The sequence below is a fragment of the Littorina saxatilis genome, linkage group LG1 (genome assembly GCF_037325665.1).
Source record: "Littorina saxatilis isolate snail1 linkage group LG1, US_GU_Lsax_2.0, whole genome shotgun sequence".
Taxonomy (NCBI): domain Eukaryota; kingdom Metazoa; phylum Mollusca; class Gastropoda; order Littorinimorpha; family Littorinidae; genus Littorina; species Littorina saxatilis.
Window position 1 is genome coordinate 17,197,863 of NC_090245.1, and position 12,451 is coordinate 17,210,313.

At 45.8% G+C, this 12,451-nt stretch overlaps 1 protein-coding gene across 3 annotated transcripts in view; it reads right to left on the reverse strand.

Moving 5' to 3' along the window:
- Positions 1 to 12,451, reverse strand: part of LOC138963088 (piezo-type mechanosensitive ion channel component 2-like) — a 185,969-nt gene that overhangs the window by 14,144 nt on the left and 159,374 nt on the right. For all 3 annotated transcript variants that reach the window (XM_070335119.1, XM_070335110.1, XM_070335101.1), the window contains 3 exons: positions 1,802 to 1,915; positions 813 to 889; positions 243 to 462 (listed from right to left, as the gene is read on the reverse strand). In XM_070335119.1, coding sequence (XP_070191220.1) covers positions 243 to 462; positions 813 to 889; positions 1,802 to 1,915 — 411 coding nt within the window. The remainder of the gene's footprint in view (positions 1 to 242; positions 463 to 812; positions 890 to 1,801; positions 1,916 to 12,451) is intronic.

Consider the following 12,451-nt stretch of genomic DNA (forward strand, 5'->3'; position numbering starts at 1 on the left):
TCCACCACCGCTCTACACAGTAGTGCTCGCTCATAGCCATACACTGATAGGTACCATCTTCCGGTGTAGCGCGGAAGCATTTAGGTATAACAAGCAAGCAAGCTTAACAGTGTGCTGGCTGCGGCTGTTACTAGCCTCTGCCTAGACTATTTTTAACTCGCACTAAAATGCAGGCCAGGAACAGCCGTGCAGCACATATAAAACGCCTTCCACCTCTACAATACCGCATAACAAAAACTTACCCATATCCGCTGAGGAAGCTGAGAGTACTGGGAGCCTTGCGATCGTTGAAGGTGATGATCTTAATGTCGCTGGTGAAGTTGCCTGCCCTGTCCTTTTTGAGCACGAAATGCGAGCCTCTGTAGATTTCTTCTCGCAGGGTCCAGTACTGGTTTAACTTGCCAATGCCAACATCGCCTGACAGGCCCAGTTGCAGGTTGTTCTTCTTGAAGCCAATGCCCCCTGGAAGGCAAGTGTGAAGCTTTGGTTTAATACACAGGAACTCCCATTATAAGACACCACCCCCCCCCCCCCCCCCCCCACCTGTTGGGATCTTACTATTTCAGGGTGTTTTTGTTTTTGGCTCACGTAAGTGTAGCCTATGCGATGCTAACTTTTGTCTGGGCCTTGTCATCATACACCATCTTGCCAAATTTGGTACTGATAGACTGAATAGTGTCCAAGAAATATCCAACGTTAAAGTTTTCCGGACGGGGGGGACGGACGGACGGACGACTCAGGTGAGTACATAGACTCACTTTTGCTTCGCATGTGAGTCAAAAAAGGGGGGTTGGCAATTCTTACATGCTTACCTTCAATGAGTGATTTGGCTTCAGAGATTCCTTTATTAGTGATCTGCATGAAGCGTGGAAACACGCCATTCACTTGCCTGTAAAAAAACAGAGAATTAATAAAAGATTGCAGCAGTAGCAGTTACATCATCTTTGAAGACATGCTTGCTCGTCTGCATCCACAAAATATACCATAAATTATCGCTATTACTTTCTCATGCCAGGTTGTTCCTTTCTGAACAAAGTCAACAACTGGAAAGACCAAAACTGAAATGTGACTTTTCCAAACAGCATACAGTCAAATTCTGGATTTGCGTCATACCATCAAGTGTTTCATGAAAAAAGGACAGAAAAAGATGGAGATAAATGAAAAAGAGACAGATTGATAGCAGGCGTCACAGATACAAAAAAACCACAGGCGTGCACAGAGAGCAAGTTTTAAACAAACACCCCTCTCTCAACTTTCTCAAGAATTTGGGAACTCACAAGAGTGACACTATACTGTTGACACGCTTTTATATAGAAGCCTACTGTGGTTCTTGTGCTCAGGCTGTGTATTGGATTGTCACTGTATGCCTGCATTATTAGTTGTCAGTAATAATTATATGTGCTGATTGTTCTCTTTGCCTGCGCGCGTATAGTATGTTGGTTATGTTTGGTTATAGTATGTTTGCTTATGTTTGGTTGTTATCTTTGCCTGCGCGTGTATTGTATGTTTGGTCGTTTTCTTTGCCTGTGCATGTATAGTTTGTTGGTTATGTTTGGTCGGTTTCTTTGCCTGTGCGTGTATAGTATGCTTGGTCGATGTATGTATTGTAAAGCGCTAAGAGTAGACAATTTTCTAGAATAGCGCTATAAAAGTTTGCATTATTAAGAAAGGAAAGCTTCACCACATAATACCACTCAATGTAACTGTGCTGCTATGAAACTACAGTGAATGATGGAAACGAAAAAAGTGGTTTACATTGGATTTGATACTTAGCAGATGAGAGATATAATGAAATACGTACGCCGACTCATTCCTGGTCCCGTTGATAAGGTCTATAAATGCATCCGCTGCCGTGTCACTGAACTGGGTGGTATAATACGTTGTCAGCGTGTCTGATGACTTGCTGTCTGAAGACCTGAAAAATCAAATAAAGACTGCATGACAAAACCAAAACGCTGTACAGGGTGACAGTGGGGGTGAAGTCTACTCAAACATAAAAGGGTTGGAACGAAGAGAAAAGGGGATCAAACCCGACTTAAAAATGATTTAATCAAAAAAGCACACAAATAAATTTATTTTGGAAGAATGTGTTTGATTCTTACTTGGAACTTTATGACAGCGTTCCAGTGAAAGAAGGGGCAGAGATCTTGATGGAACCCCTGTTTTTTAATAACAAATTTCAGATTGATAATAAGGTTGTGTATTTTGAAGATTGGGTAGAGAAAGATGTATTTTTTGTAAAAAATCTTGTAAATGACACAGGCAAATTTTTATCCTTGGGAGATTTTCAAACAAAATTCAATATCCAGGTTCCGTTTCTTGATTTTTGTGGACTCGTCAGTGCGGTCAAGCAGAAATTAAGAAAACACAATATTCAATTAAAAGACAACAATGGTTTTAAATCGCACAAAACATTTGACATTGTAACTAGATCTCCAAAGGGAGCCAAAGTGTTTTATGATGTAATGTTGGGTGAACACACACTTCCCAATGCCTGCAAGAGCTGGGAACAGATCATTGGCACAGAGGTTGAATGGCCGAACATTTTCATGACCACAAAGAAAATCAAGGAAACAAAACTACGGTGGTTTCAGATGAAAATTAATTATAGAGTGCTTGTTACCAATGGTATTTTGAAAAGCATGGGTGTGACTGCTAGTGATGAGTGTAATTTTTGTAAACAAAAGAGAGACACAATATTTCATCACCTCTGGGAATGTGAGTGCGTGCAGACTTTTTGGAATGCATTTATCAATTGCCTAAGGGAGAAATGTGCAAATTGTACCCGACTTGCTTTGAACCCTACTCTTGTACTGTTTGGCAATGACAATAAGACAAAAGTCGACGAAGGTTTTTCATACATATTATTAATTGCCAAGTTTTTTGTTTATAAGTGTAGACTTGCTAAAGTCCAACCAACTCTCAACATGTACCTCAGAGAACTTGCATATGTACACAAAATAGACAAACAAGCACATCAGATTACAATGAGTTATGACAAATACATTCATAAGTGGGCTGCGTACACAGAGCTGATACAAGAATAACTGCACACACTTTCCTGCTTTTATATTCAAACAAGAAGAGCAAACGCTCGATCGAGTCACTTTCGCAGTTCTGAATATTATATGAGGCATCAGATGGACAGGAAGAAATTGCTATTCACAACACAATGAGTCACGTTCACATAAAATTTGAGCCCGGTCACTTTTATAGTTTCCGAGAAAAGCCCAACGTTAAGTTGTGTGTTGCCGAACAGAAAAGGCTAGTTATCTCCCTTGTTTTTCTGATAACGTTCGTAAAAGGCTACAGATGTAAATACTTTGATGTAAAGAATAATCCTACAAAGTTTCAATCACATCCGATGAACTTTGTCAAAGATATAAAATGTCTAATTTTTCCTTTGACGCTGACCTGTGACCTTGAAAAAGGTCAAAGGTCAACGAAACCATCGTTAAAGTGTAGAGGTCATTGGAGGTCACGACTAAACAAAATATGAGCCCGATCGCTTTGATAGTTTCCGAGAAAAGTCCAACGTTAAGGTGGTGTCTACGGACGGCCGGCCGGACAGACTAACACTGACCGATTACATAGAGTCACTTTTTCTCAAGTGACTCAAAAACACTTTATTTTCTGCCATTGTATACATAAGGTGTTTTTGTTAATGTCATAATATTCTGAATTGCCTTTCCCATACTGTGAACCGGAATGCATGCATGTAACCTTTTCTGAATAAAAAATTGTGAAGAAAAAAAAAAGAGCATACAAATGCACACACACACACGCACGCACCCATGCTCATACATACAAATACACGCATGCACGCTCGCACACACACACACACACACACACACACACATCAATGTGCTGATAGAAGCTTGCATATACATGTCAGTGCATGGCTATATGTAACAACAGTTTCTTGAAGACCGAGTACCTCAACAAAAGCTTTGAACATCTCAAGACAAAAAATGAATTCAAAAATGGTATGCATATCAAGGCATCCATTTAAATACCACATGAATTGTGCTTTAAACTACTCTTTCCCTGCTCTCCGTAAAGTGTTTACTACTTTCCTTAACACTCGGTCCTAGATCTCAATACAGTGGAACTCCCCTTTGAAGGCCTGACACATTCTGAGAAAATATGTCTTAAAATGGAGGGATTGTTAAAATGGGGGAAAATGTACAAAGACAAAGTTATAAACAGAAAATCTGGAGAGGTAAGGTCTTGGAATGGGGGAAGTCTTATAACGGAGCATCTCAGACTTCCAACTTATAATGCAAAAAAGTCAAGTGTAAATTAGCAACAGTAAATTGTAATTTGAAGCACTGTGAGGCCTCTGAGGAAGTCCTCTCAAATTGTCGTTCCATTTTAAGCAAGTTTACATCAGTGAAAAGAACAATCCAAGTGGAAAACACAATCATCAACAATTAAAAGTAAAACTTTGACAGATGCATATAAACAAAAATGTAAAACAAGAACAGGTTTAATAGAACCATGTAATACTCAAGCTGCACTCAAATAAACAAAAATGTCACAATACATTCAAAATGAGGTTGTCATGTACGGAATTATTCTCCTGTACATGTATTTCTTTTTTCTCTCTTTCTGTCTTCTCTCTTTTCTGCTGAAAACCAGACCTTCAAAGTGCAACATGCACATAACAGTGCAGAAGTATTGTATTGCATTGCAGGTTGAGACTCAAAATGAGCCATTCAAGATATGAAATGTTCAATCACAACTTATTAGACAGCCCTGAATGTGTTTGTGGAGACTACATTTCCGTATTGGAAAATAATGATATCTTTTAAGTTGTGAAAAGTTTTATTGTGAATTTTTGTCACTTTTGGACACTTCAAGTTTGATACAGTATATTTTTTGTTAATACTTGGGGACCACCCAGTTACGAGGGCCCCAAAGGGTTTAAAATCGAGATCGTGATTGGCGTTTTTTGACCTTTCTGTGACCGTGATTGCCGAAATTTCAATTTCTGTGATCGTGATGGGACTTTGCCCGTGATCCGTGATGACAAAAAAATCAAGTCTCGTGATCGTGATCGTCATTTGTTTTCGTGATCGTGACGTGATGGGCATTATTGCAAAGCATTTTATTTTCAACGTACATTTTTCACAGCTGTATCACTCTATGATCCTCTATTCGTCAAGGTGTTTGTGATCGTGAAAACAAAAATCACGGTAACTGTGATCATGAAAGCTAAAATGTCCCTTCCCGTGATCGTGATGATACCCCCCCTTTGGGGCCCTCAGTTACTGATATGTAAGTTCTATAATATAATATTCACACACTATGAAATGGTTCGATATTGCCTGTTAATTTTGTTTATTTTCCTATTCATTTTTTGGTCTCGCCTTTTCCTTCTTCTGGGTCTTCTTGACTTTCAATGATATTGATATGCTAGTATTTTAAGAACTTTTTAATGGTCCTTGTCTACATTTGTATACCGAAATCACCATTTGACCATTAAAATGCAGAGTTTATTATTAAAAATTTTAGTAGTAAATTTTCATTTGATTAATATACTTACCCAACTCACATATAGCAATTAACCCTAGTTCAGTGCCGGTAACGCTGTACGCATCCCCTTGGTAACCAAGGGAAGCCCCTCTAAAAAAAGAGTGACCAATCCCATAAGGCCATATTAATACATACTTCCGACTTCCGTATGCGCGCGCATACGCCTCCATATGCATCATTCCAAACGAAGCCCAACTCACACCCTTTTTTAGAAACCCACAACCCACAGCGGGGAGGCGGGAGGGAATAAACGATGTGAGTTGGGTAAGTATATTAATCAAATGAAAATTTACTACTAAAATTTTTAATTAAATTACATATCTTACCCAACTCACATATAGCAGATTGCTACTATAGGTGGCGGGTACTCACCCTCTCAAGTACGAAGAACCTGCCCAGCAGCCACCAGAGACGGCAAGGCAGACGAGCCGTCCTGACGACAAGAGGCAACATCCCTCAAGTAGTGGTTAATGAAGATGTCCTCTGATCTCCAATATGCCACCGCAAGAACCTCCGAGAGGCGTCCTGAGCGGAGCACAGCCAAGGACGACGACCATGCCCTAGCCTCATGTGTTCTGGCAGAGGTAAGAGGCAGAATGGCTCTAGCATCCCCCGACTGGGTCTGCCACCACATATAAGCCTGCCTGATTGTCATCGACACCCATCTGGTCAGGGTAACTTTAGAAATGTCTTTACTTCTGACAGTATTGAGTGAAATGAAAAGAAGCTTTTGAGTTTCCGAGCGAAGAGGAGACGTTCTAGACAAGTAACTGCTGAGGGCACGAACCGGACAGTTAAGAGCATCAGGATCTCCTGGAGCCAGCACAGCGCTCAAGGGGGGAATATGAATAACCGGGGAAGCATGACCGGGCTTTTGATTCTTTGCTAAAAAATCCGGCCTAAACTTCAACGAAAAAGAACCATCCTTCTCTAAAGAAATATCACGCGCCAAACCCGACAAAGCGTGCACCTCACTGCCACGACGAGCTGTGGCGAGCAAAACAAGAAACAAAGTTTTCCTCGTAAGCTTAGCTAGACTAGCTAAGTGCAGGGGCTCAAAATCGTCCGATGCCAAAAAACGTAAAACTAAAAACAGATCCCACGCCGGGAGCTGCGTTTTGGACCGAGCTGAAAGAAGGGAAGCGCCCTTTAGCACACTCGCGATCGCGCCACTTAAATCAATTTTGCGTCCCAGCTGTCTAAGCGTTGAAGATATAGCAGAACGCCTCACACGCAAGGAAGAAGGCGACCCCCCCCTCCCTGCCAACCAAGATAAATGATTGGCAACTTGCATTGACCTGGGAGAGAGAGGGCTAACACCATTTTCAGCGCACCATTTTGTCCACGCAGACCAGTGCGAGGAATAGACCGACTTCGTCGAATCTCTATGCGCTTGCTGTACCAAATTCAGAGTTGACTCTGAGGCACCCGCCCGGAGCAGAGAGCCTCTGATAGCACCCAGCCGTGAAGCTGCAACGCCTGCGGGTCCCCGTGCGGAATGCCCGACCTGGGTTGAACCAGGTCGCCCTTTCGAACGCCTAGAGAAATGGGTGGACGAACCGCCATGCGCACCAGATCTGGATACCAATGTTGACTGGGCCACCGCGGGGCCACCAGAACCAACGCTGGCTTTTCTATGTCTGCTTTCCGCACCACCTTGCCTAGCAGGCAAAACGGAGGAAAGGCATAAGCCTGCAGACCCGACCAATCCAGATCCAGCGCATTCACGGCCCAAGCTAGAGGGTCCGGAAACGGAGAGACAAACAAGGGGAGACGAGCCGAGAATCTCGTTGCGAACAGATCGATGGGAGGCTTGTGAACCTGCACCCAAAGACGATCCAGAGCCTGATGGGAGAGAGTCCATTCTGAGTGCAGGACCTTGCTCCCCCTGCTGAGGGAGTCGGCCAGGACATTGAGAGAGCCCCTCAGGTAAACAGCTGACAGCCGAATGTTGTGAGTGCTGCACCAGACCAGTAACCGACACGCGCTGTTCGACAGAACCTGAGAGCGCGAGCCCCCCTGGCGATTTATGTAAGCCGCTACCGTCGTGTTGTCCGTGTGTACCAGAACATGACTGTTTGCCAGCAGAGGCAGAAACGAACGCAGGCCGAGTGCCACAGCCTCCAGCTCCAGAACATTTATGTGCAGAGAGACCTGACTGGCGTCCCACACCCCTGAAGCAGTCTGGTCTGCCAAATGAGCCCCCCAGCCCGAAAGCGAGGCGTCCGTGAAAAGATTGTTCTCCGGTGCAGGGAGAACAATAGGGACACCCTGTGACACCCAGGGGAGAAGCCATATGCTCGTTGTACGACCGAACCAAGCACCCAACTCGATCAAGCAATTCCAGCCTTGAGTCGCTTGGTCCCACTGCGCTTGGAGCGCTGCTTGAAAGGGCCTCTTGTGGACTCTTCCCAGAGGGACAACAGTGGCCATGGATTCCATCTGCCCTAAAAGGGAAGTCAACTCCCGAGCCGTAGACAGATTCTTTCCGTAAAGAACACGGATAGCCTCCTGCAACTTGTCCACCCTCTTTCGAGCAGGACGGACTGACCAGTTCAGTGTATCGAACTCCATCCCCAGGTACGTGAACTGCTGGGAGGGCACCAGCTCCGACTTCACTAGGTTGGCTGTGAAGCCGAGCTGAACCGCTAGACTGAGCACCCTCTGAGTGTGCGTATTGCAAAGGACCTGGTCTTGATGCAGAATCAACCAGTCGTCCAAGTAGGCTCTCAGACGCACACCCTCCTGCCTCACGAGGGCACAGAGCTGACGCACGACCATCGTGAAAATCCAAGGGGAGAGAGACAGACCGAACGGGAGCGCCCGAAACTGAAAGATCCTCTCTCCCCAGCGGAAACGAAGCCATTTTCTGTCTGCCACATGCATCAGCACGTGAAAATAAGCGTCGGTCAGGTCTATAGACGTGACCCAGTCCCCCGGCCGAAGGGCTTCTCTCACTGAGGCAGGCGTTTCCATCGTGAACTTCACGACACGCAGGAACCTGTTCAATGGCGACAAATCCAGAACAGGCCTCCACGCACCCGAGGCTTTGGGTACTACAAACAACCTGCCGTAAAAGCCTGGGGACCTGTGATCGATCACCTCCTCGATCGCGCCTTTTGAAAGGAGTGCAGCGACCTCTCCCTGAATAGCTGCTTTGGCCTCCGCGTCTCGCGGAAACACAAAAGGCGGCGGTATCCTGGACAGCGGTGCCTTCCCGTCTGCCCAGAGAAGACGAAATCCCGAACTGATCACCCCCAAAATCCACTGGCTGGACACCAAACGAATCCAGGCAGCGATGGCCCTGGAGGGGCCGCCCGCCACCACCAAGGTGGGGGCTAACGGGGCGATCTGCTCGGGAAGACATCATTGGGGGTGAGGCTTACGCCCCGACCCCCTAGAACCACCAAACGAACCCCTCTTCTGATAAGGGGCGCCACGCCCCCTGCCTCGAGAAGAGGAGTTCTGGTTCTGACTCTTGCCACCGCCCGAGAACGAAGGCTGAGCCTTGTTCTGCTGCTGAGGCTTACTCTGTGGTTTTTGAAAGCCCTGATGGGCGATCCTGGCAATCGCCAAATCCCTAGCGTCCTGGGTCTCTTTTTGCAACGCATCAAGAGACGAACGACTTATCAGTGAGCCGTCCTCAAAGGGGGAGAACCTCAGACTATCGATAGTTCCCTTGTCCCTGATCTTTGAGCCACTCAGAAAGGCAGCTCTGCGCGAAAGAATCGCATGAGTGTACAGCTTGGCTGAAAGCCCCATTTGCTCACGAGAGACCCTGGCTAAGGTAGCCAACAGCGTTGTAACGTCTTCAGCAGAAGCGTCATAACGAAACTCAAAAGGCTCAAGACTTGACGCAATCGACCTTGACAAAGAACGTTGCAGTGACTCAGAGACCGAGGCCAATTCTAACAGAGATCTCCCTGTCTCCTCTAGCGCCAACAGAGAGCCCTCCGCGTAGGGCACAGGCCTGTCTTTGCTATAACCGTCTTCCCTGAGAGACGCCAGATCCGGCGTAACAGGCAGAGCCGCTCTAGGAAGAGCAAAAGACTCCACCAAGTCAACAGGCTGCGGCCCCAGCCTGAAATTGCGGAGAGCCGCTGCACCAGGCACCACTTGACCTGTCTGAGCCAGCCACGACGTGGCCGAATCAGGTGCATCCCCATGTTGAACCAACAAAGGCATCGGGGCCACCTGACTATGCGACTGAGAATTCTTCTTCAAAACTTTCGACATCTCATACGCAACAGCGGGCGATTCGAGAAACTTGAAAGAACATTTCTTCTCTTTCGCACTGCGAAAGTCTCCAAGTGCAGAGGGAGGAGGAACCACAAAAGACTTAGATTCCACCACCCCCTCTTCAAAATATCTTGAAGCCGTCTCAGCCGCAGATGCCACTGCATCAGAAAGCCTAAACGGAATCTTGAATTCGGTACCTTCGACTGCTGCGGAAGCACCGTCTTCAGAACAGCCGTCCGGCAAAACCATGCCATCCGTCAGCTGGCCCCCTGCTTGACTGCCATAGTCAAACAAAGAGCCAGCCACACTGCCCCCTTCCTGCCCCCAGGGCGGAAGCGAAAGACGCGCACCCGTACCACAATCTAAAGAAGCGGTTGGTTGCGACAAATCTTCCGTTCGCTCTCCAAGGTTCTTGACCGCCACCGACCTGCTGCCAATGCAGTCAGAGCCAGCCTCAGCTTCAGAACTTTCACCCACAAAGCCAGAGCCCGGAGTTACTTTCTCTTGGAAACGCTCTACCCTTTCTCCGGAGAACCCGGATACTTGGGTAGAAGACATACCTTTAATGTGGCGAGAACCACCAGCAGCCGGGCCGCACGCCACCAGAGTAGGCCTGGTCCCATCCTGAGACGCATGAACCTCAGCCCGAGTAACAGTGGCCGAAGGCAAAGGGCGAACGTCGGCCAGAGACGACACACCAGCCACACCCGCAGGCAGAGACCGGAACTCCGCCCGCGTGGACGCCACCTCCTCCGCCAAAGACGAGACCTGTGAGCTTAAAGAAAGTAACAGAGACGCCACGTCCACAGACGCAAGGCCGGGAATCACAGACACCGAAGCCGCCTTAGCGGGCTTATCAGCACGAGACAACTTGTCTAAAGTTTTATCAGTGGGCTTATCAGCACGAGACAACTTGTCTAAAGTTTTATCAGTCACATTCGCCGAAGTAGGCATGTCAATCAAAACATCGGTAATCTTTTGCAACGACGGTTCCAGAACCGAAACATGTGCCTGGCCGGGAGCATAAGCTTTCCTAGGCGTTTTCTTAGAAGGCGAAGACTCAGCAGCTACTTGCTTAGACGAGTGCCGCTTCTTGGCGCTATCCGCCATGACCAAAACAACTCACGAAAAATTTTGTAAACAAGAAAATTTTCACAAGTTCAAATTACAGGTCAAAACGCCCACAAACACAAACAAAAAACAAGAACGACCTCACCTCAATATGTAGAGAAGCGAAGACAAGCTAGAAGAAACCAAGAGGTAAATGACCAAGTCCGCAGACGAAGTGTCAAAAGGCTGAACACAGCCAGAGCGTACAAAAACGCGACCAGTCTCACTGCTCGCTGAGTATGGAAATGATGCATATGGAGGCGTATGCGCGCGCATACGGAAGTCGGAAGTATGTATTAATATGGCCTTATGGGATTGGTCACTCTTTTTTTAGAGGGGCTTCCCTTGGTTACCAAGGGGATGCGTACAGCGTTACCGGCACTGAACTAGGGTTAATTGCTATATGTGAGTTGGGTAAGATATGTAATTTAATCTACAAATATCAACAATACACCCCCTTTTGATCAGGAAAGACGAAGCCAGTGTAGCCGTTTGAAAATTCATTGTAGTATTCCAGCGTAGTACTCATAGTAGGATATCCTTATTTGGAAAATGCCAAGCGCAAAACTCCTCTCAAATCCCGTGCATTTCGTGCGTTTAAAAAAAGCGTGGACAGCGCTCCAGTGTCAAACTGTTGCTGCACTTGTTTGGGTGTGGCTATAAGCATAGTGACACGAATTTGATTGGTCAGTATTTTTAGGCAAAGCACATGTTCTCAGCAAACAGAAAACAAAATATTGGAAGCGTGAGTCACGCTACCCAAAAATAAAATCTTTTTTTACATATATTTTTTTTTCTATAACTTTTTTCCCCATGGTTCATTCATCATATGACATAATTTTTAATCGAAATCTAACCATAAGATTATTGGAAAAAAAGCAAAAATGTAGACGACCACCTTTAAATCACATTTGTTTTAAATCATATTCAACCATGAAACGTTGAGAGATTATACGAGCAATTATTTTAAGTTTTCTGCTTGTTGTGGGCTCCTTTGTAAGTATTTTGTTGTGATGTTATGTCTGACTGACTAATAGGGTTTAACGTCCTCTTAGACCAACTGGTCTATATTGGGACAGGTATTGGTAATACGTTGAAGATATGGTGTGATACTTTGATTCCAACAAGCCCGCTCTGGCTGTCTTCTTCGACACACCAGCATTGGGTTTGTCTCGTCAAAGTATCAAAAATACGATCATGATAATCAGAGACGAGAGATGATGCATGTGTGTCTTCGTGTTTTCCAAGCCCTGAGACTTTCGCTGTGAACTTGGGATCTTTTTCGCGCGCATGTGTGCACACGGGGGTGTTCGGACACCGAAGAGAGTCTGCACAAAGTTGACTCCGAGAAATAAATCTCTCGCCGAACGTGGGGATCGAACCCACGCTGATAGCGACCAACTGGCTACAAAGCCAGCGTGCTACCAACTGGGCTACGTCCCCGCCCCTTGATGTTATGTTTTTTTCTTTCTTTATTTGGTGTTTAACGTCGTTTTCAACCATTCAAGGTTATATCGCGACGGGGAAAGGGGGGAGATGGGATGATGTTATGTGTGTGTACATG